The following is a 24,003-nucleotide window of genomic DNA, read 5'->3' as shown; positions in this document are numbered from 1 at the left end:
AGTAACGAATAACCTGTATGGTATCTACATAGTAACGAATAACCTGTATGGTATCTACATAGTAACGAATAACCTGTATGGTATCTACATAGTAATGCAAAGAGACAAAACTGGTGACGCTGGAGGGAGCGGGTTTGTGAATGTCAATGACTGGCGTGGCTGCACAGGGGAAACACACAAAGCAAGGGCAGACATTGTGGCTGTGCCTTTGACAGCTTTACAGAGAAACTTGGGCTGCAGGTCAGTGCACTAAGTGAGGGCTTGTCTGTAATGTGTCATATTGACTGCGGACTTGGGTGGCTGAAAAAGAGGCAGCTGTCTAATTGTTTTCCAAGTTACACACACGTGAGTTCTGAAGTACAGATTTTAGATAAAAATGGCATCAAATCCACTTTAGCTTTTACTGTTACATTTACAATGGTTTGTGTAAGAATATTTCAAGTTACCAACTAACCAAAGCCACAGATGAGGCTCTATAAATGCTGTTTTTTCTTTCTTTCTTTTTTTTTTTTTAAAAGACTATGTAACTCTGGTTGGCTCCAGACTCAGAAATCCACCTGCCTCTGCCTCCCAAGTGCTGAGATTAAAGGTGTGGGTTACCACCATTAGCTTCCTGTCTGTCCTTATTTCAACTTCTTGGTAGTAAATGGGTATTTTTACCATCATGGAAAGACTTAGAATGCCAGTATTCAAGGGCTTATAAAAAAAAAAAAGACTAACTTGAGCTATATATGAGGATTTTATCTCAAACCACATAGCCACCCCTACCCACCAAAAAATAATCCAGTCTTAAAAAATTGAAAAAATTCCCATTTATATAACATGCTTTTACTTATTTCACATTTAATACCAAAGGGTAAAAAGAAACAGAAGTCCAGGAACATTTGGAAAATTGACCCGTTTTAATTAAAAACAAAAAATACAATACAACATCAAATTTCCCTTACCATCTACAATTCAGTTAAATCCAAACTTTCTAAGACTGAACAGTCTCCTGCCCAGAGGCAGCGAGTGAGCTGCTGGGGACACAGGTGATGCGGACGATCCAGTCCCCGCTGCAGGCAGGCAGACAGTCTCCCAGTCAAATGGACTCTAAGGCTCTTCTTTTCAGTTTGTCAAAGTGTTTCACAGGAAGTTCCTTAAAAGCATGTCATATTAGGTACCCTCTCTGAGGGTATGACTTCAAATTAGTTAAATCACTTTATGCCACTACAATGATTAGTACTAAATTTTTTTTAGATGATATAAAAGAAAATACCAAATAGACATAAAAATGGTCAAAATATTTTTTTTAAACCGCAGGTCAACTTTTGCCTCCCACCCAAAAAGATACAAAATGAACACACTGAGGGGACTTCATTGGTTACTCCAGTTCACCCATGTGCGTGTTCCCCACAGGGTGGGAAGGGATCAGACATAAGGCTCTTAGTACTGCTATAGTGGTAAGCAGCTATGTTCATGACAGCTTGTTTTAGGCCCGCCGATCCTCTGAAGACATGTGGGGAAGCATAGCTGTGCTTTCTGCCCACATCTGAACACATTCAGCTACCATGGAAACTACAAAGCAAGGGAAATGATACTTATCCCAGGATTCATTTACTGGGACTTTAGAGCGCCCTTTCTTCCTCAGAGCCCCTGAGTGATGATGTTGTGCTAGGGGCTGCTGTGTTTTCCTGCATGAGCACCCATTCTCTGAGGGTCCTGAGAAGGGTAGTGGATTGGTCCTGGAGCCCTCATGAAAGGAGGGGGCGGTCCCATGGGGTGGAACATGTGTGGTCCAAAACCTGATGTGGAAGAGAACAAATTAGGCTTTCAGTTTCCTTGACAACCTTCCAAACCTCTCACAACCACCCACATATAAATCAAGGCTGATACAGTGTTAAGTAAATGTCAGTGTACAAGACTTGCTGAGGACTATCTACCTTCATTCCTTGTCTTTCCCTCAGTCTAAAACCTCCACACTCATGCACCTGTTAGTATGTCAGCCGACTGTCTGCTACTTATCAAACATGGCAAATCCTACCAGACAGAAATCAGTCAGGATGGGGGAGACTAGAAAGAAACCAGGCCGATGTCAAGACCCTTTCTCTATGCTTGATTCCAGAATAGAAAGACTTTCCTCATAGACACAGGCTCACTATCAAAGAACACTAGCCTCCCACTGTTCCCTACATTGTTCACACTGTCATGGACATTCACACAGGGTGCTATTGCTTGAACTGTTTGTTGGTGGCCACTGACATGATAAAGTACATAAGCCAAAGAGTAACTCAAGCCCATAACCAACACCATGTCCATCATGTGACAGTCTACTTGTAGGAGGTTACCTACTGAAAGTACTGTTTACTGATACCCATCCTTGCTGTGGACGGGTAACGGCTCATCATAGAATGAACCGACAAACAACACACTGGTAGCAAATAGCCTGAGGGGCAGGACTTTCACAAGGGCTTCTCAGGGCCAGGAGGAAGGCAGTTACCTGGGGGTGGCGGTGGGGCGATCCCAGGGGGTGGGGGCAGGGCAATGTTCACCACTGCTGGAGGACCACTTGGGGGCAGGTTGAAGTAGTTGGCAGACGCCTCCTCTTCTGCTGCAGGAGGTGGAGGCAGAGCTGGGGAGGAAGGGAAGACAATCAGTGCCATGTTCCTACCACGGGCATCTCGGGCTTGACACACAGGCTCGAGGCAAGCCTGGTATCTAACAGAGAAACCCCACTGGATGAGTTTCTGACATCAACTCACCTCCAGGCAGTCCTGGCACAGGTTCTAGCTTGATCCCAGAGTCTGTGGTTCCATCCTTCTCTTTTTCTTTTCCTCTGGCTGCTTGGGATCTGGAGATATATATACACAGGCTATCAACACTGTGTGCAATCTCCAGTAAAATGGAGTTCCATCCTTCCCTTTTTAGCAAACATTCTTATCCCACATATATCAAAGTATAAAGTAGCCAAGAGTGAAGATTTTTGAAGGTAGAAGTTGGCTGGACTTGGCGGTGCATGTCTTTAATCCCAACACTCAGGAGGCAGAGCAGACAGATCTCTGTGAGTTCCAGGACAACAGAGACCCCATCTCAAAACAAAACTGAAGAAGAAAACAACCCAAACCAACACCACTGTTCCAGCAGAGAAGACAACACTCGTGTGCAGCAAGCGCTCAGCATACAGAAAGCCCTCCAGGAAGGGAGCTGCTGGCAGCCTGCTCCTCTCTGTTTTCAACATGGAGACAGAGTCAGTCCCCTTTGAAATTTACGGCTTTTTTTTTTTTTTTTTTTTGTGGGGGGGGGGGGGGGTGCAAGTCTTCAATCCCAGTACCCTGGGAGGTAGAGGCAGGGGGATCTCTGTGAGTTCAAGATCAGGCTAGTCTACAGAATGAGTTGCAGGACTGCAGCCAAGACTACACAGAGAAACGCTCCAAAAACTAGACAAAACAAAATAAAACAACAACAAAAACAAAACACACCTCCCCAAAGTAAAGCAAAAAAGAAAAAAAAATTACGGCATTTTGTTCCTTATGCCGTCAATTTCAAACTTAAACTTAACACAGATAGTCTTCTGCTTCACCCCCTTTCCCTGCTCCCCAGTCCTCAGTCTCTGAGGTGAGCGTTAGGTCTACCTCAACTGTAAACCCCCAATGTCGACCTTGGCAACCTTGCATTATGCTTACCTAATGGCGGTAAGAAATGAAGAACTCCAAAGGAGCTGGTTGGTAGAGTAAGACCTTGAATACATTTTTAAAGGAAGAACTTCCAACTGCTAAGAAATGCTCAAGAAGGGACTGCAGGATAGCTCAGAGGTTAAGAGCATTGGGTGTCAGAGGACACTGATTCAATTCCCAGCACCCACATGGTGGCTCATAACCATCTGTAACCCCAGTCCCAGGAGATTCAACTCCCTTTTCTGGCACCAGGCACACAAATGGTGCACAAACATGCATGTAAGCAAAACAGCCATTCACATATATAAAGTCATTTAAAAAATACTAGAGAAGGACCTAAAGATTTGTAAAGGCCCCACCAGACCCATGTAAGCAAAGCTTTCAATCCCAGATGAAAACAGTTTAGAAGAAACTTGTCCACACCTTCCCCACTTGACATTGAGTCTCCGGCCATTCACGATCAGCTTGTTAAAGGACTTCTCGGCGGCTACCTCGGCAGCCTGCCTGGTGGCGAACTGGATGAAGGCACACTGCTGCCTCTGCACAACAGTGATGGTGCGGATCTCTCCAAACTGGTAGAAATGATTTCTGAAGAAACACAGGCCAAGGAAAACAGGTCAGTAACCCAGATGCTGCTCAGGAAACGGAAATGGGCTGTGGAATTGTTGAGTCACTAGACAGGTGAGTCCCACGGAGACACATGTCCTTGTCTGTACTCCTCACACCTGCCCCACTGCAGGTGCTACTTGTTGGAGATGAGAGAAAAATCAGGCAAGAGTTCTCGGGTATCTTGGGATTTTTCTTGGGGAGGTGGGAAGGGTGTTTAATTGGTTCCTTTTGAGCTATAATTTCTTACCCCCCAGTGCAAGGCACTGGCAAACTACAGCTGCTATGTTCCGTGAGCCAAGACTATTTTCATCTGAGATTAAGCCTTCCTATGTTATACATGTCAGTTTGGAATTCACGGGCTCAAGCGATCTTAGCTGGGACTGCAAGCAGATACTATCATGCCCACCAAGAACAAAGTTTAACTCGTGGCAGAGCACATGGGCCTAACATGTGTGTCCTGGGTTCAAGTCCTAGCACTGGAAAAATAAATACAAAATATTGAATGAAATGTAAAAAGCTTAAACCTGAAAGAAGAAATAAAGTGGAAGATGAAGAAAACAGCCAGGTGTGGTGACCCACGCACAGATATGAGTACCAGAGAGAGGGGGGATCCTGAGCTTCAGGAAGTCTAATGACAAGTCTATGACAAGACCCTGTCTCAAAATAACCCAAACAAACAGTAAGTCAACGAATACATCACAAGCAAACCAAACCAAGCAGACCTGGTGGCTCATGCCTAGAATTCCAGTAGCAGGAAGGGGCAGGAGGCAAGAGTTTAAGGTCTTGGGGTTTTCCACGCTAGCCTGAGCTGTAGGAAACCACATGTCACAGAACCAAAACAAGAATGGGAGTAATAGCTCAGAAGATATCGCATATGCTCAACTAGACCCAAAGTATTTTCTCTAGCCTTTTACAGGAGCTAGCTGGCCCATGGAGCTTGCTAGCTCAAAGTGAAAGGCTGCCAAGGAAAGAGTCACTTCACCTCCTCTCCCTGGAAGAGACCCCTCATCTAGTCAAGCACAGTGTAGCCAGAAATACAAATTAAATCAGAATCTCTGCTAAAAAGCAACAGTTTAAACCAAAGAGTTTTAGAATCCCAGGGCTCCCTGCCCTCCACAATACCCGGTGCATCTGTATGCCATCCTTTGCCTGGCAGTGATGGCACAACACCCTTAATCCCAGCACTTGGCAGACAGAGGCAGGGGAATCTCTGGGAGTTTCAGTCTGTTTTACAGAGTGAATTCCAAAACAGCCCAGCTAGGGCTACAGAGAGAAACCCTGTCTACCCACACTCCCCACCCATTACTCCCCTCCCCATCTCCCCCCAAAAAAGTGTTGGCTCAGAAGTTAAGAGCACACACTGCTCTTGGAAAGGATTTGAGTTTGACTTCCATGACCAGTGGTTCACAACCACCTGCAAGCTCTAGAGCTCTTTGGGTTCTTGAAGTCACTTGCACAAGCCTATACTTAGATCATACACATAAACAGTAATTAAAAAAAAAGAAATCTACATGGGCGTCTAGGCACCTCTATTATTTTTTGATGTAAAGAAGAAAAAGCATTCTTGACAAATACAACTACTCTGGCATCACAGAGAAGAATTTTATAAAACTTTGAATCAGGATTCATCTCAGTGGCAGACTGGGTAAAGAAATAGAAGCATCATGTTTAGTGATGCTTTTGCAAACTATTTATTCAAAGGCAGTTAAAAGCAAGAAGAGTTCTGAAATGCTGTCCACAAACCTGAGATCTGTTTCAGTGATGGTGTCTCCCAGACCGCCGACATACAGGGTGGTGATGGTCTTATCCTCCGGTGGGTCCAGGCGGGGCATGGTCGAGGCCCGCTTTAGAAGCTTGTCAGCCACGGGGTCGTTGATTCCATAGTACCGGTCTTTGATATTCTGATCAGCAAGAGGGTCGTCTGGGTCGGTAGGCTTCTCATGTCTAAGGTTCGCAAGTGGGAAGTGCACCACGGTGAAACAAAGGGAAATTTATCACTCTAAAGTAGCTACATGGCAAGAATCCCTCAAATGCCTTTCAAGTTACAAAATGTCTGTACAAAAATACTGTTACTAAACAAGAGCAAATACCAAGGGAGTACTATATCATATATAACTTTTTAAAAAAAGATTTATTTATTATATGTAAGTACACTGTAGCTGTCTTTGGACACCCCAGAAAAGGGCATCAGATCTCATTTCGGATGGTTGTGAGCCACCATGTGGTTGCTGGAATTTGAACTCAGGACCTTCGGAAGAGCAGTCAGTGCTCTTACCCACTGAGTCTTCCTGATGTTCTAAGTAACCCACTTAAACTGCTCTAATAGAATCTGACTAAAGCTATGGACTTCACCTCAGAAGAAGGGCATATATTTAGGGGGTGGCTTCACAGTTAACAGATCATTAGTTAAACCCCTTACTCTGATGCTTGACAGTTTTGGTTGAAACGCAAGTAGCCTTCAGGTGGTCTTGTTTTGACTTCAGCTATATTTTGCTGTTCACACCATTTAAGTGGATACCAAATAACCATAGAAATGTAGAACTTATTAACTTAGAAACAGTCAGTATGTACATCATATGACATAGCAATTTAGTTCCTGAAGGCTTAGTTTTAAGTAAAAAGTATAATTTAGCCAGGTTCTTATAATGTAAGTTTTATGACAAGAGATGCTCTACATGCAAACAGGCCATAAGAGCTGTAGCCTTAAAGCATGAATTTAAGCTAGAGTCTCCCCCACTACTCAGGAGTCTGAAAGTGAGGCTCAGCTCTTACCTGTATGGACACTCCTCTCCTCTCTTACACTCTCCTTTCACCCAGAAGGAACAAATGTGGGGCCGATTCCTTTTGTAGTAGGGTGTGGTCCGGGCCAACTTGAGGAGCATGTCACTGGTGGATGTAGCTTTTCCTAGCATCCCAACTGGTCGTGTTCCATCAGAGTTAGAAATCTGCACGAAGAAGACAACTTTATAGCCTGTCAATTCATTAGAATTTTTATCAAATACAAAACTACATCACAAGGCCTGGATTCAATTCCCAGTAGCATGTGCACACAATCTATTTCCCCAGATAAACAATGGCATCAAGACAGTAGCCAGAGGACCAGGATGTCTGGTGTGAGATTGTTTCACAGAAATGACAGGGAAGCTACACCCATGATATCTCAACAATATAGCTGTCAAAACAAAGACACGAACTATAGATACACTAATTCAAAAAGGGGAAATGTTATGAGTCCCAACCTTAGTCAAAAAAGTATAGGCAACTAATGACTGTTGAGAATTAGTCTCTCCTGGAGATGAGCACCCTAACTGGTTAGTCAGTACATAGTGGTCAGCTTTGAAATCATATACAGATAAGTTGCATTAAATGAACCCAGCAGGTGGCGAGCAAGCAATTGTGCGTGTATGTGTGTGCGTGCATGCGCACACATACAGCACACTAATAATCAAAGAAAAAGAGGCCATCTTTTACTAGGGGGGCATGGGAGAGGTTGAAGGGAGAAGACACAGGAGGGGCTGGAGAGAGGAAGTGATATAATTAGATTTTAATGAAAATAAAAAACATACTTCTCTTTCCATATTTTGGGTGTAATATTCTTTATTGACATCTGACTTAGGCATGTCATCTTTAAATGATAATCCTGCATCACGAACCTGGATGGGTAGGCCTGGTACAAAGAAATTGGGGAATTAAAAATTTGATAACATATTCATATTCGATGTGTACATAAACTACAACATCATCCTTCCCTTCTCGGTCCTGGTTGGTGGGAGCTTTAAGAGATGCCCTAGGGATTAAGAGCACATGCTGATCTGCAGAGGACCAGACTGCAGTTCCCCACAGCCATGCAGGGTAGCTCATTGTCGTTCCAGCTCCAGAGGAGCTGACAGCCTTTTCTAGACTCTGCCCTATATTCACATGTGTACCCCACCCCCACATACACACACAATGAAAGACAAAAATAAATCTTTAAAATCAGATAATCAACCTACTTGATGACAGTTTACAATGTTTTAAATCTAACTATTTAGCACTATTGGGCTAAAAACTGCTATAGAGAACCCTAAGAAACTGTCCAAATTCCTGTGCTGACATGGAATTTGTTTTAGAAAATTGTTTCAAAGAATATACTTTAGGGCCAAAGTAAGCCAACAGAGTATCTAGCGTTTAACACAATATACTTAAAATATACAGAACACAATGGTTTATTGTTCTATTGGCCTTGAAGTTCCTATGGATGGCCAGTTATGCTTAATAACACTGTACTCCAGGCCCGAATGCTCCAAACAAACATATGAATAATATAAAACAATATGCAGCCACAACACCCTCCCCCCATTGGTAGGTAACTTTTTCTGAAAGGAAAACCTCATTTACATAAAATTAAAAACAATCCCAGAAGCAAGTGTTTTGAAAGAGAAGCAATACCTGGTCCTAACAGCCCGTAGCATACTTAGCCCAGGAACTTGTTCGGGACTGTGCAAAGTTTTAGATCAAAGGGATCCAGGCAAAACAAACAAACCAACAGTATCAAAGGAGCAATGCCTTTTATTCCAGCTGGCACAGAGATGGCGGGTAGGCCAGTTCTGATTTCTTCCCAATTGCTCCTGACGCTCCTACTACTGCTCAGGAGGTCTTTAGAGCAGCCTAGTTAGGATATGTTTCCTGGGAAAAGCAGGCCACAGTAGACATTCTAGTGTGGGATGGAAACCAGAGAAGTGGGAGGCAAGGGGCTGGTTTGTTGGGCCCCTATACACTTGAAGATCTACTGAGTGTGGCAAACATACCATATTCTAGGTCTAACAGGCAGGTCTGACAAACATTCTTCAATTTACTGCAGGTTTGGCACACTTCAGTCTTCTTGAAGCGCATGCGGACCCCAGGGCACCAGCGAAACACTGTGAATGGCCTGGCACAGATCTGAACACACAGCAAGAGACACAGAATCTTAAATGTTCTAGCCTGGACTCAATTCAGATTGAGTAAGTATGGAGAGCTGGCCTTAGCAAACAGCTAATCCACAAGCCAGTTGACCCTATCTCATTTACTTTCTTTTTTCTAGACATTAAAAAGCTAGAACAGCATAGAAATCAACATTTAGAGTCAAAGTCTTCCCACCTAGAGGTAAACCACATTAAAAATCTGACTCTTTGTCTTTCTGGTGGGGATCAAGGCAAGTGAAGCAGGAAACATCTTCGAGAATATGGTGGCAGCCACAGTCCTCCTCCTCAGCTGAAACACCCGGCACACAAACTCCTGGTGTGCGGTGCATACAGACACCTGTTTATGAACTTACATTAGAATGGTCACTCTCTTATCTGCCACGCTACTTGTCAGCTACTGACAAGGCACATGAAAGCTGTGAGAATGGACTTTGAATAGAGAGCCTCAAAACTCAGCAAGCACAAAGCCAGTTTGATAGAATAAAGAAGAAAGGGGATAAAGAAAATGAAAGTTAATTCTTAATAGACGTACTTACTTTGCATTCTTTTCCATATTTTTCTTTGGTCTGAAATAGAAAAGAACTGGAATTATGGCACAGAAAACAAGCACACAGCCAGACAAACAAAGCCAACTCAGGTATGTTTCCCCTACCACCTCCAAGTACAAACTATGGTGTGTGTCTGGAGATCCCTGAAATTGTAAAGATAATGAAACCAAACCTAGTCATCTTTTTTAGGGGCTATGGTAAGGGATGCGGTGATGGTCAGATCCAACTGTCACCTTGACATAACTTAGAATCACCTGGGAAGAGACTCCACGATGGGCTGCCTAAACCACATCAGGCTGCATAAATGTGTGTGTGGGTTTATCTCGGCCTGATCACGGGCCGTACCTCCCCAAGTTTGGACCCTGGACGTGAAGAAGGGGCTCAGCACTAGCAAACACACATGCATTCACCCTCTGCTCCTGACTTGGCTGTGATGTAATCAGCTACTTCAAGTTCCTGTTGTCCTGACTGCCCCACAACGACGGATTGTATCCGTGAACTGTAAGCCAAATAAAACCCCATTCTTCTAAGTTGTTTTTGTCAGGGTATTTTACCACAGCAAGGGAAATAAAATTAAGACAGATATATTCCAATAAGGTCACATTCTCTTAAGAGGAGATGGATCTAATACCAAGTGTCTTCCCAGAGCTATAACTCTTAGATCTACTTCTGACTTTCAAGAACTAACATTCCTAGTGGAAATCCATATATTTTCTCTTATATGTGGAGATTTCAAATTGTGCTTGTGTATGTGTGTTGATCATGAACCAGGAAAAGGGACCCTGAGAGGGAACAAAGAGTTTGTATGTGGGGATAATAGAACAGATGTTGTTTGAAAGGAGGGTAAACTGGGGGAACTAAGAAAACGAGGCAGAAAGGGGCAGAAAGGGGGAGGGCAGTAGAAGAGGAAGAATTGAAAACAAAGTACGTACATACGAAAAATGCCAAGATGAAATCCATCACTTTGTACGCTAGCCTAAAAAAATTAATAAGAATGAAAAAAAATGTGTTCTGGGAGGTGGCTACTTCAAGGGTTACTCTGCTTTCCAGGTGAAAGCTTTTACAATCTCCAGAACGAGTTTCCTGTTGAGCAGTCTTTGAGGAAACTGTTTAAGCATCAATCCAATCACCTGGCTGGTTGGCTATGTGTTTGGTGGGGCTGGCCACCAAGCTGATGGTTGGTCCAGGAAAACCAAGGCTGGGGAAGGCAGCACCTGAAGCTGGAATGGCTTTCTAAAGCATCTACTCTTGAAACGTGGTTAGCAGCTTCTCTTCCCAACAGTTCTCTAGGTCACTGGTTTGGAGGAATTAGACAGAGGGGGAAGAATGGTATCCACATGCTTTAGGAAGAAGACATGGTCTTACTATATAACCCTGGCTGGCCTAGAACTTGTTCTGCAGACCAGCATGGCTTTGAACTCACAGAGATCCACTTGCCTAATGGCTGGGATTAAAGGTAGCGATCAGCACTCATAGCTGGTTTAGGAATATCTATTTTTATACTCAATGATGTCTATAAATAAAAACAAATTAGTGTCAATATAAGAACTATGATTTTTACATTAGAATGTGGATATGCAGCCAGGCGGTGGTGGCACACGCCTTTAATCCCAGCACTTGGGAAGCAGAGGCCAGCCTGGTCTACAAAGTGAATTCCAGGACAGCCAGGGCTACACAGAGAAACCCTGTCTGGAAAAAAACCAAAAAACCAAACCAAAACAAAAACCCACCCCAAAATGTGGATATGCCATCTAAATCATAATATATGTGTTAACTAATGGGATGAATTTTAAAAATTCTTTTGGTGTGAAAACCATAATTCCCAAGGTCTCCAGCCACCAAATCGAGTAGGAAGATAGTTATAGCTAAGTCTTTCTACAGTTTGCGCAGAAGGTAACTGCTCTGGGCTCTCCTGTGCTAATGCACAGTATGTATTCAACATTCTGTTTCCATAAACTATAGAGTCAGCATCTCTGAGGCCGACCACAACATACAACCCTGTAATCATGGTTGCCTGTCACTCTTTTACCTTTGGAGAGGAGACAGAGTGTCCCTGAAACTAGAGAGACTACCACAAGGTGCAGTGGCTGAGAGATACATTAACTAGTAGCCAGGAAGTAGCGCTACATAAAGATACATTCTCCTGTCAATAGATCCATTTTGGGGGTTAGATGCTCAACAAGTATCAGCTGTTCTGTTACAGCATCACTGCTCAGTGTCTCGGAGAGGAAATGGGTACAGCAGTACTTTGAAAGTTTTTTGAAAGTTTCCCTGCGCTTTGGGTTAGAAAAAGAGCATCATTTCTTCTAACGGCTAAGAGAAACTCTTTACAGTCACTTTGCATGTACCACAATATAAGGAACAGTTAACACTCGCTGCACAGGAAAGAACTCACCATTCGTATATAAGGGTTTTCTCCAAGACACGTCTGACACAGAATGGGGAAGTCCTGGAGAAAATGGAAAAGCTGGTTGAAGATCAAGTCCCGAAGACCATGTTCCCTCGGTCACTCTTCCTGGGGCGGGGAAAGATGCAAGGGTGGCAGGAGCCCCAGCTCCCGCTCTGGCCGCGGCTCGGGAAGGGGCGCTGTCTGCACTTCCGGCAGGAGGTAAAAGGAAAGCATCTGGAAGTGTGGAGTCGCCGGGTGGACACCGCTGGCCCCGGGACCCCGATCTGCCGCACGAGGGCTCGCTCTTCTCCGGCTGCCCCACCAAGCTAGGCCGCAGCTTGGCTCCGGCCGACCCCACCGCACCCTGGGGCAAGGTTTCCCCATCCCGCCCGGCTTCTTTGTTCCCGCGTCCTCCTCCGGCGTGCACTCACCGCGTCCTCCCAGTTCTGCCTGTTGTAGGTGTTGGAACCCAGAGAAGTCGCCATATCGGGAGTCCCGGGACAGCTCCGGCTTCCGACTCGAGAGACCGACCGCCACAATCCCGGCAGGCACAGGGGTAGCGCCGGGCTACGTATAATCTGCGCGCCCAGGGCGACGTGGGGCGTGGCTTCAAGTTGGGGTGTGGCCTCACGTCTGAGCGGGAGGTTCGTGGCGCTTCTGCGGAGTTCCCGTGTACGTCCTTGCATCTAAAGAATAAGGAACCGGTGGGATCCGAACGCGGTTATTCGCAGATGTCTGCATTTCTAATACTTTGTGCTCCCAGCGGATCCATTACCAGGAAATCACACTTAACTAGACATCTTCTGTTTCCACCCTACCCTAACATTGTGGTAAGGATGTTGGTTACTTTTTTATAGAAAACGATTTTTTTTTTTTTTTATCTTTTTGAGACACAATTTTTCTGTGCAGCCTGGCTGCCCTGGAACTCACTCTTAGATCAGGCTGACCTCGAACTGTTAACCATTTTGCTGATTTTTTTTCAAAGATTTATTTAAAAAAATTTAATTGTGTCTCTGTGTGGTTATATGTACGTGAGTGTGCGTGGCTAGAGGCATTAGATCCCTGTGTAGCCAGGTGGTTGTGAGCAATGCAGCGTGGGGTCTGCGAGTCTTAAGTCTTTGGCAGCAGCAGTACATGTTCTTACTTGCTGAACCATCAATCTCTCCAGACCCTCCACTGGGTTTTTGAGTAGGGGTGACACTCCAAACATAACTACTACATCATTAGACAGAAGCTTCTGCAGTTAAATCATTTTAATTAAGAGAAACCTTTCTAGAACTTCAACAAATGAAGGAATTAGTGCCATATGCTTATATATAGCCTCAAAACCAAGTATAGGCCAACTGTAGTGGTATATGTTTTAGTACCCCTTCAATAGCATGAGGCATGGTGATTGTCAGGCTTTGGCCCAGTGACCGTTTGTCAGCATCCTTAACCAGGAGTGCTGTGGGCCAGCCTCTGGCAACTGGGTTTAATTTCTTTGACAGGGAGGCCACTGGTTGGTGCTAGGGCCTCAGGGTCTGAGTCAATATTCCAATTAAATGTCCTTTTAAGAGTTGCCTTGGGCTGGGCGGTGGTGGCACACGCCTTTAATCCCAGCACTTGGGAGGCAGAGACAGCCAGATTTCTGAGTTTGAGGCCAGCCTGGTCTACAGAGTGAGTTCAAGGACACCTAGGGCTACACAGAGAAACCCTATTTTTTGGGGAAAAAAAAGTTGCCTTGGTCATGGTGTCTGTTCACAGCAGTAAACCCTACTGAGCACAGTGGCACCTTTAATTCCAGCATCCTGAAAAGGCAGATGAGACTGATTATAGTCTGAGGCCAGCCAGTTTATATAGTGTGAAGATCTCAAAAGAGCAAAACCAAACAATTGTGTTGGCTAGTTTTATGTCAACTTGATACAAGCTAGTTTGCAGAGAGGAAAACGCCTTGAGAAAATGCCTCCATAACACTGGGGCTATAGGCAAGCCCGTAGTGCATTTTCTTAGTGACTGACGTGGGAGGGCCCAGCCCACTGTGGATGGGGACACTGCTTGGTTGGTGGTCGTGGGTTCTAGAGATAAAAGATGGTCCACATCTAACACAATGCATTTGAAAAAAGGTATGTAATATCCCCATGTTTCAGTGAATTACACTTTCTTTTTGAGATAGGATCCTTCTCCAGAATCCTGGAACTGACGCTGTAGACCAGGCTGGCTTTGAACTCACAAGAGATCCACCTGCCTCTGCCTTCCAAGTGCTGGCATTAAAGGTGTGTGCTACCACGAGGCAGAGCTTGGTGAGTCGATCTTTTATTAACTTATGTAAAGAAGTGGAGGGAGGAGCAGGAGACAGAGCGCAGCCGTTGAGAGCATTTGCAGAGGATTCTCAGTGGGTGACTCAGAACCACCTCTAACTCCAGCTCCAGAGGAGCTGCTGGCCTCTTCTGGCCTTTACTTCCCCCACAAAAAATAATAAAGGGGAAATGGAAGGGCATACATGTATCACAGACTCTCACCTATCATCCAGCCCTTAGACCCTGAGGTGTGCAGCACTAACCAGTACTTGTGAAATCAAACAGAAGACACACGAGCTTTATCTGCTTTATTTCACTACATTAAGCAATAAGGCAAAACAGTAACCTGTTATTCATAAGTCAAGGAGTGCCTCTCACTCCCCCCCCCCCCCCCAGAGGGACCAAGAAGGATGCTCATTACAACGATGCAAGGGCATTCAGTGCAGTATGCCTATAACATGTATTTGGAACAAAAGAAAAATTTGAGTGTGAATCAGCTCACAAACCCAAAGTAACTTAGCTTTAAGCATCCAAAATTGTAGTTTCAAGTGCTAAGGATGCCTGACTTTGTGTCTTGGTGCACACCGACTAGAAATAAGAACCCTGCACCTGATCTAATACAAGAAGGGTGACAGTCACAATTCCTAATTCACCACCAAGTGTTGAACCTTTTCTAAGAACACAAACAAGGCCAGCTTGCACTAAACTTACCTTGAAACAGCCAACAGCTGGTATTTGTAAGTTAACTTGACTTCTTAAAAACAAAAACAAGCCCACAAGTGTTTGTTCCCCAGGAGTAAAGAGCCCTGGTCCTTCAGTGTTTCCCTAGGGAATAAGTATCAGTGTCACTGCATTAAGGCAGACAGACAGACAGACAGACAGGTTGACTATGCCAGGTTCCACACTATGTGCACAACTGAGGCCATCTGCACTTTGATGCCCTGCCCCGCCAGAAGATACTGAATTGTGGTTTCATAGTAGGCATTAACTTGAGGCTTTATGGAATTACAGAAAATCACTTTTTCTATAGTCTGAAACTTGCAATTACCCAAGCTTCAGCTCCAGCTTCTAAGAGGCAAACATTATTGTTCTCATTGTATCAGATTAGTATTTTCTTCTTTTTCTCTAGTACATATATTACTCTCTGGGAATATTGTTTCATGAAATTGGCTTGATCTTATTAAGATCTTTAAAGAACAAAGTGTCTTTCAATAGCTTCCTAAGCGGTTTCTCTTAAGTAGAACAAACAAAGACTATTTTCTATCTGTTGTACAGTCTATACATTCCTTAATACAAAACAAAACCCCGCAGACTTAAAATGAAAACCAAAGCAGGGTTTGTAAACAGGAACGTTTTCTTCCAAGGTCTGCTGGCCTTGAGTACTTTAAGGAAAAGTGCAGCTGGTCTACTCTGTCAACTCTGAGTTTAGAACATGTCACAGAAATTAAGGTTTGCAACTCAATGTTAGTATCTGAGAACAGCAGCAAGTTTAGAGTTAGGATGGCAACCTGGCTACTTGCTGAACTTCTATGGCTTACAATCAAAATGGTCTCACTTCATACAGAACTAGGAGTCTTATATTCATGAAGGGAAAGGTTCTTTTTCTTTGTGTCCAGTTTTGAAATTAAGGGATTGACAGTTAATTTGTCCTTCAATTCAGTGGAAAGAACATTAGTTTGGATCATGTTAAAAGTCTAGTTTAAAATGTTTTCTGTATCCCAGAAGTGATGTAGCAAAGTGCCCATACAACCCATCCCTGCTCTCTCTAAAAGCCCCAACGTTAGAGCAATCCCTTGATTTATAGAACAGGGCATGGGCATGGTGGCAAGTATCTTTAATCCTAGCAGGCTGAGTTCCAGGCCAGCAAGAGTTACACGGAGCGAGCCTATCTGAAAAACAAACCAACAGAAAACAGAATAGAGAAGGGCAGATAGTGAGATACATAACTGTCTCCCCTTGGCAGCGTTAGCCCCTGGGTATTGTAATATTGAAACAAATAGAATTTCATGACATGTAATTGCTTGCCACTCAAATTCTTAAAAGTCCCATATACTAGTGAGGAAAAAGACAAGCAAGTGACAGGTATACTGTGTTCCTTTGGAAGAAACAAAGTGCCTTAGGAAAGTGACAGGTTGCCCTGTCATCACAAAGTTAAAGACACACTGACAGTCCTACTGCTCTGTCAAATGGAAATCAGCGGCAAAGTGAGAGCCAAGGCTATGAAGGGTTATCATGACAGGGTTATCCTCAGTGGGATGCAGGAAGCCTTTGAACAGCGAGACCAGGCTGCGGCATGAAGACCAGGTCTGCTCTGGATTACCATCCTAAGGTTTTCTGTCAAACTGTGACAGGTACACAGCACATTTCTTAGGGAGTAAATCTAACGCCCCTCTGAGGAAAAGCCACTCCTTCACTGGGATGGAGCTATGCTGTTACTCAATGTGCAAGTGTCAGAGAGAGCAGTTACTCTGTGCTCCCAACCCTGGCCTGTTCTGCCCTCCACAGGATTCAGTAGTGATGGTTACATCTTTATAAACACGACTGGTGAAGCAGCAGCTTCCACTGTTAGAGTTGTGTTGACACAGCTGTGGGTGGGGTCACTCTGTTTTAAGGAAGAAGAGGGCCAAAGCTCAGTTCCACATGCTGCGTGAGCCAGATGACCTCTGTGCCTTGGTCACTTTCTTCCACTGGGCGGATGGGGGCAGCCAGGTTTTTAAAATCATGTTTCATCTTGAAGCACACGGTCACTTCCCCTTCCTCACGCTGTGGGGTGACTTTGATGAAGATGCCTACTTTGTTGGCTTTTCTGAAAGCTACAATGCTATGGAAAGAGAAGCACAGCATTAGGCAGGCGAGAAGTCAACAGAACCAACAGTCTCCCAGTCGGGCACAGTGGGAACCTCTGATGTGACCACCATCCTGCGACCAGCAGGGAGGGGCTTCCTCAGGAACAGCTGAGCTATCTACACTTGCTGCTCTGCCCTTTGTTTTCTGTCTTTTCCTTTTTTCCTTTTTTTTTTTTTTTTGAGACAGGGTTTCTCTGTGAAACAGCCCTGGTTGTCTTAGAATTTGCTATATAGATCAGGTTGGCCTCAAACTCACAAAGATCCCCACCTGTGGTTTGTTTTCTTTTAAAAATTTTTATTTATTTAATGTGTATGGGTGTTTTTGCCTGCATGTAAGTCTGTGCATCACCATGCCCAGTGCCTGCAGAGGCGAAAAGAGGGCATTCAATTCTCTGGAACTGGAGTTAATACAGATGGATTATGGGCCACATCTGGGTGCTGGCAATTGAACCTAGGTCCTCTGGAAGAGCAGAGGACATTAACTGTTGAGCTATACCCTCAGCCTTTTACAGTGAAGGATTTCATAAACAGAAAGGGAAGAAATTTTTCTTTAAAACCTAGGCAAGAAAACATACATGAGTGTGCATTTTTAAGGTTTGACTCTGCCATCTCACACAAGCCACATCTTTATTGTTCAGTCCTGAGCATGTGGAGCTATTCTGAAGGCCATGGAGCTGGTAGGCAGTGGGGTCTAGCTGGAGGAGGCAATCCACATAAACAGACACTCTGAAGGTTACTTACCTATTTCTAGTCTAGCTGTTTGCAGCTTTTCTCTGTACCAGGTGATGCTTGTAGCCTTGTGCACTCATGTCAAAGACACAGGCAAAACCCCTTCTACTTTCATGCCTCGCCTGCCATGATCAACAGAACTCCCTCTGAAATTGGAGCTAAATAACCTGTCTTCCTTAGGCTGTTTCTGGTCAGGCTCCATCCGGATCAGCTGACTGTGGTCAGAGGACACAGAAAGATCACTTACTCAGGGTCATCCTGGAAGTCCTGGGGCTCTGCCAGCTCATCATACTCTGCTGCTGCATCCTTGCCGGCTAAGATGAGCTCTTTGGGAGGCACCACCACCTAAGCAAAAGAGAGGCCTGCTTCAGAAGAGCTGGGCTGCAGCAGTGCCATCTGCACACGTCTATACTCCTTACAGGGTCTTAAAACACTGCTGGGGAATGTGGGCATGAGAACACTGAGAGGAAAGGACAGGTCAACGAGGACTTCCTTCACCGGGAGCATCGGCACTATAGGACACTGCGAATGATCCCGCAGGGGCTGAGTAGGGTGGGCAGACCTACCCTAACCATGTGGCACTATACTAAGAACTGAGGCCTGGACTGGGTACGAAAAGTAAGATGAGCAGCATCATTCATCACTCTGTTACAAGACTCAAAGATATACTGTGTCCAACTGACTCGAGCCCTGGCATCAGGACTTCCCTGCAGTAGTGGACTGCACCATCCAAAATACACTTTCTTATGTGGTCTTGTCTGCCAGTTGTTGCCAGTGTGGGTCATTTTGCTGCAGCAGCAGGAAGAGAAGTTACTAGTATAGCTTACTGAAGGGAATTCAGCCAGGTCAAGGGCACAGGGCTGCGATGCATCTTTTTCCTTTTTTCTTATTTTAATGTTACTTCTGAACATACATCCTTTGCTATCCCATGTTATCTCAGAGTCCACCAGAGACCACAAGCCATATTCCTAAGAACAGCTGCGGGGCAGTGGTGGTTCTGGGGGAGGTGGGGGTGGAGCGACAGGACAGGATGGGACAGGACGGGAGAGCAGCACAATAAGGCCCCAATCAGGGGCTGGCGAGATGGCTCAGTGGGTAAGAGCATTGATCGCTCTTCCAAAGGTCCTGAGTTCAAGTCCCAGCAACCACATGGTGGCTCACAACCTCCCTCCTGATGCCCTCTTCTGGTGTGTCTGAAGACAGCTATAGTGTACTTATGTATATTAATAAATAAATCTTTTTTTTTTAAAGGCCCCATCAAGGCTGCATCCACATCCCAGACCTTTATGTTTTTAGCCCAACTAGACCTACTTATTAAAGTTATTTAAAAAGAAATAGATATAAGGACATGTATTATCTTTTTCTGGAGATGATGCTAGTGAGCAAAATTCAAAGGCAGAAGAAGAAAGGAAACGCTTCAGTGCTAGTCTCTGAACAACAGTGGGGCTGCCAGCTTTCCTACTAATGCTTGCTATGACTCTCACTCTGGATGGCTCAGTGGATCAAAGTGCTCGACATGACACTCAACAATCTGAGTTAGTTCCTCTAGATCTACATGATAGAGTAATCATAATCACTCTAACCTCCATGAGCACACAGTGTGCACATTTACAAATAAATACATATATGTAAAATTAAAAATCACACCAAACTCTTAAGTGGCAAAATATAAAAGAAAGCTGCATTTCATTCATGAATTCATTCAAAATCACCTTAATATTTAGCCACTGCTATTTCTACTTTATGTAAGTAGAGTAGTAAATAGTGGGAATGTGGAAGAGACATCTGCTCCTAACTAAAAGGAGACGACATCTCATGAGTCGTCAGGAACGTTAAACTGAGTGGCAAGGGTGTGCACATCAGGGAGACAGGGCAGGAAGGGATGCTCTGGTGAGTAGAGTAGCACAGGCAGCTCCCTAGCACAGACGTCCACACCCACTGCTGCAGCTGCTCTGAGGCTCATCTGGAGGAAGGTCACACCGCAGAACAGAAAGCACTTCGTTAGGGCCTTCATCCTGAAGTCAGAGCTGGGCATGATCAGCAGGCCGAGCAACTAATGGAAGAAGAAGGGCCTGGTGGCAACACACGTGACAGGTGAGGTGACGTGGACTGAAGAGAGGACGGTCGGACAGGTCTCTGTCTGAGACCCAGTGAGAACAGTGAGGTTTCACAGGCAATGGCTGGGTGTTTGAGGACAAGATAAAATTAGGATATAGAATCATGACACTGCAGATCACACGTAGAAATGAGAGATACCACGGATTCTTTTAGGCCATATCCAGTGAAGCCACTGCAGGTGATGTCAGGGTCTGTGGGAACAATGCCCTTACCTTAGCAGTGCTGTTGATATTATCAGGGTCCCCCTCGTCACACTCCAACAGAGTCACATGGGTGAGGTTCTCCACTGGATTTGTAAGAGTCAAGAGGACCTGGCTCTCCTGTAGAACAAGAAGAGCATCTTTCAGGTGTCACACCCCGACTAAGGAAGGCTTTCTTATGTGGACCTTAATGTTTCACAAAACACACAAAATGTTTCACAAAAATCACCCTGTTTTTTCCCAGAGCAACAGCACTTCCTGCTATACTTCTTCTACATCAGACTACCTAAGAGTGTTAGCTGATCTTTTGGTTTGTGTTAGTAATGTATCCTCTGAGGTGGCTATCTTACTAAAGAAGCTGGGCAGATTCTAGTTACAAGATCCGGACAACTCTGGGAAAGGTTTATTATCTAAATGATTGTTTTAAAGTTTGCAGTTCCTATCCCACTCTGATTGTTGCTTAGGGAATAAAGAAAAACAAAAGACCCTAAAAACATCATCGCTTAGGCTAGTCGGATGTTATTACTAAGGGCAGGGGGAAATGATACATATAGACTATAAAAAGTATGATCATACAGCCCGTTAGCCACTCTGAAGACTGGTAAGATAAAGGGACGCTATCAACCTTTCCATGAGTAATACGGAGGCAAAGAGCCAGAGAGGCTGCTGCAGAACAGTCAGTCACTTGTTGGTGCACGGAGGAGGATCCCGTGGAAGAACCTAGCAGACTCCTGGTACTGATGCATTCATAGCTGAATCAGAAGAAAAGCCCCCACTGGCAACAAGAGAAAGCTGCCTACCATCATCTTTCTTTCCCCCAGTTTTCTAACTTTACAGAATGTGCCAACTGCTTCTTACACATCCAACATGCTGTTGGCAAGTCTCAATTTCATGATCATTTCAAACTGCCCTTGTCCTGCTCCCTTCTTACAGCCTCCATTCCACACACATGGCCATCCACATACAAACATGACAGCATATGACTTATCAAGTATGGGGTGTTGGTAAGTATGGTACTAACCTTCATGTAGCGAAGGTTGGGGATTGACATGATTCTCACTTCTGGAATATAATTGCTACAGATAAATACAAACATGTATTACTATCACTGGAGTCTCTTAAAATGATCATTTACTTTTAAAAAACCCACATACATAAATTATGCTACAAAAAATATTAACTAGATCAAGAGAAAAATGAACTATCACCACAGTAAGAGGAGATACAGAAAATCAAACTAACAACTAGTTCTGTTTGAAATTTTTAGGAGTCCAGCCTGTATGTATACAGGGCTGAGTTAGGGCTTATAGTTTTTGTGTCACATGTCTTTCTTATACATTTATTTTCGGGGACTCAATTCACTTAACAAGACAGCTGGTGACAAGATCTCGTCTCAATAGCTAGCATTCTATATGGCTGTAAACGAATACACTCCTACCATGTACAGTGCCTCCTGCGTGCCAGGCAATATTCTAAGTACTGTATAGGCATTCACCATAGCGTTCACTGGGATTCTGTGAGACAGGCATGCCTATCATTACAAAGGAGATGCTGGGTGTGGGCAGGTGTGGGTGTCGAGGTCCAAATCCAGACACTCTACAGTATTCTCATTCTTGATTTCAAGACCTCAGGCTGCTTGAATGTGTGTCTGGACTCACACTGCCCAGGTTCAAACACCTGCTCAGTGTTTACAGACCATGATGCTGCTTTATAAAAAATGGTGGTTTGAATGAGAATGCCCACTATGGGCTCCTGTATTTGTAGGCTTGGTCTGAAGTTGGTGGAATTGTTTAGGAAGGTTCAGGAGGTGTGGCTTTGTTGGAGGAGGTGTGTCACGTGGGAGGGGCAGGCGCTTAGGCTTGAAAAGCTTGCTCCCTCTCCCTGTCTCAGACGTGCATTATCATATCTGTTTTTAAATTAACAGGGTTTCACCATATAACTCTGGCTAGCCTGACACTGCTGTGTATGTCGATCAGGTGACCTCAAACTCAGCGATCCTCTGCTTCCTGTGTGCTGAGATGAATAGCATGCATCACCATGCCCATCTACATTGAAACAAACAAACAAAAACTAAAGCCACTATTATTATGTGTATTTGTGTGTGCATGTATGGAGATCAGAGAATAACTTAAGGAATAGGTTCTCTTTCCACATTTCTATCAGTTCCAGGTTTTTCCAGAAATGCTTTCCCCACTGAGCCATCTAGTTGGCTGGCTCTCAATGTGCTCCTTAATAGTCAATAGCCATTGACAATCCCCAGTGAGTTAACACTAATTTAATCAACTTTACCACTCAGTGAGATGTTATCAGAACCAAGAAGTAAAATAAATGTTGTTTCGGAGTGCACTTAAATTTGCTATGCTTTAAATTTAATTTAAAAAGGTCTTACGGGGCCGGGCGTGGTGGTGCACGCCTTTAATCCCAGCACTTGGGAGGCAGAGGCAGGTGGATTTCTGAGTTCGAGGCCAGCCTGGTCTACAAAGTGAGTTCCAGGACAGCCAGGGCTATACAGAGAAACCCTGTCTCGAAAAAACCAAAAAAAAAAAAAAATAAATAAATAAAATAAAAAGGTCTTACGTTAGATATTTTAAATTTGTAATAATGACTGGTCACTTTCCATCACAACACTGTCACTGATGCAAACACATTCCTGCTTCTGTCTTCCCGGAAGCTAGGAGTCCAGGATGTGCCATAATTTCAGGCCACAAGGCCTTGATTCTACACTTACAGATACACTTGAGACTTCATGCTACTCAAGTAAATGCAAAACTGGAATAGGAATAGAAAGAAAAGACTATCTCTATGTGATTTTTCTTTTCTTTAGATTTTTTAAAAAAAGATAATCCCCATTGAAAAAAGTCTCAATCAACATCCTAAAATACTTACACAGCAACCAACTGGATTTTGAATTTGATAGATGTTGGATTAAATTCTGGCTTGCTCAAGTTGTGCTCACATTTCTAAAAAGAAAAGTACTTATCAGAGGGAAACAAGAATACACCGGAAGAGCCACAGAACAGACAAGCAGACAGAGGGTAGTTACCAGAATTTTATATCTTGTCCTGTCCAGAGTCTATAAATTCTAGAATAGAATTTATGCTACTGATAACCAAAAATTATAGAACACATGTGAAGCATCACTAATATCACAGCACGTAGTGCTTAGAAACTATGAACAATGCACACACCAAGTTAGACAAGCACCACACTGGCTTCATTACATCACCATACACAGCTGTTAGTGTTCTCACTTTACAGATGCTTAAGATGGGACCCATGGAGGAGTAACCTATATAACTTTGGAGATCTGTATGAATGGAAACAAGTAATTAAAACTAATGACTTATATAACCTTGTTAAAAATATCTTTAAGTAGTACAAAGCAGTGTCTAGTATATAGAATACATTACAATTTTTTTGTTTCCTCTCTGCAGGGCCAATCTAGGCAGACATCTCTCTTGTTCTGTTTTCACAATACAAAGGGGAAGACTATATATTCCTTTGTCCTTTCTTTCTTTTTTTTTTTTTAAAGATTTATTTATTTATTATATGTAAGTACACTGTAGCTGTCTTCAGACACTCCAGAAGAGGGTGCCAGATCTCGTTGCGGATGGTTGTGAGCCACCATGTGGTTGCTGGGATTTGAACTCTGGACCTTCGGAAGAGCAGTCGGGTGCTCTTACCCACTGAGC

General features: G+C 44.0%; 2 protein-coding genes across 3 annotated transcripts in view; both read right to left on the bottom strand.

Annotated features, from left to right (window-relative positions):
* Window positions 1–883: 883 nt before the first annotated feature.
* Rbm22 (RNA binding motif protein 22) lies at window positions 884–12,936 on the bottom strand. The gene is made up of 11 exons (XM_021150481.2): window positions 12,574–12,936; window positions 12,149–12,202; window positions 9,742–9,771; window positions 9,050–9,182; window positions 7,829–7,929; window positions 7,035–7,207; window positions 6,006–6,206; window positions 4,077–4,241; window positions 2,742–2,830; window positions 2,480–2,611; window positions 884–1,784 (listed from the first exon to the last, which is right to left on the bottom strand). The coding sequence occupies exons 1-11, from the start codon at window positions 12,826–12,828 to the stop codon at window positions 1,654–1,656; spliced, it is 1,464 nt and encodes a 487-aa protein (XP_021006140.2). The 5' UTR covers window positions 12,829–12,936; the 3' UTR covers window positions 884–1,653.
* A 1,773-nt stretch (window positions 12,937–14,709) lies between these two features.
* The window catches only part of Dctn4 (dynactin subunit 4), a 27,530-nt gene continuing 18,236 nt past the window's right edge, over window positions 14,710–24,003 (bottom strand). For both annotated transcript variants that reach the window (XM_029471885.1, XM_021150589.2), the window contains 5 exons: window positions 23,198–23,271; window positions 21,333–21,387; window positions 20,324–20,431; window positions 18,241–18,338; window positions 14,710–17,239 (listed from right to left, as the gene is read on the bottom strand). In XM_029471885.1, coding sequence (XP_029327745.1) covers window positions 17,026–17,239; window positions 18,241–18,338; window positions 20,324–20,431; window positions 21,333–21,387; window positions 23,198–23,271 — 549 coding nt within the window. In that variant the 3' untranslated portion in view covers window positions 14,710–17,025. The remainder of the gene's footprint in view (window positions 17,240–18,240; window positions 18,339–20,323; window positions 20,432–21,332; window positions 21,388–23,197; window positions 23,272–24,003) is intronic.

Source organism: Mus caroli, chromosome 18 (assembly GCF_900094665.2).
Source record: "Mus caroli chromosome 18, CAROLI_EIJ_v1.1, whole genome shotgun sequence".
NCBI classification, from domain to species: domain Eukaryota; kingdom Metazoa; phylum Chordata; class Mammalia; order Rodentia; family Muridae; genus Mus; species Mus caroli.
The sequence above is the reverse complement of the archived record's forward strand: the minus strand, read 5'-3'. Positions and strand labels throughout refer to the sequence as shown.

Coding starts and splice junctions, on each gene's coding strand:
- Rbm22 (XM_021150481.2), bottom strand. CDS start 12,828: ATGCAAGGACGTACACGGGAACTCCGCAGAAGCGCCACGAACCTCCCG. Junction 9,772..12,148: donor AAAACCCTTATATACGAATG/GTGAGTTCTTTC, acceptor TTTCTATTTCAG/ACCAAAGAAAAATATGGAAA. Junction 7,208..7,828: donor CCCAAAATATGGAAAGAGAA/GTATGTTTTTTA, acceptor TTCTTCGTGCAG/ATTTCTAACTCTGATGGAAC.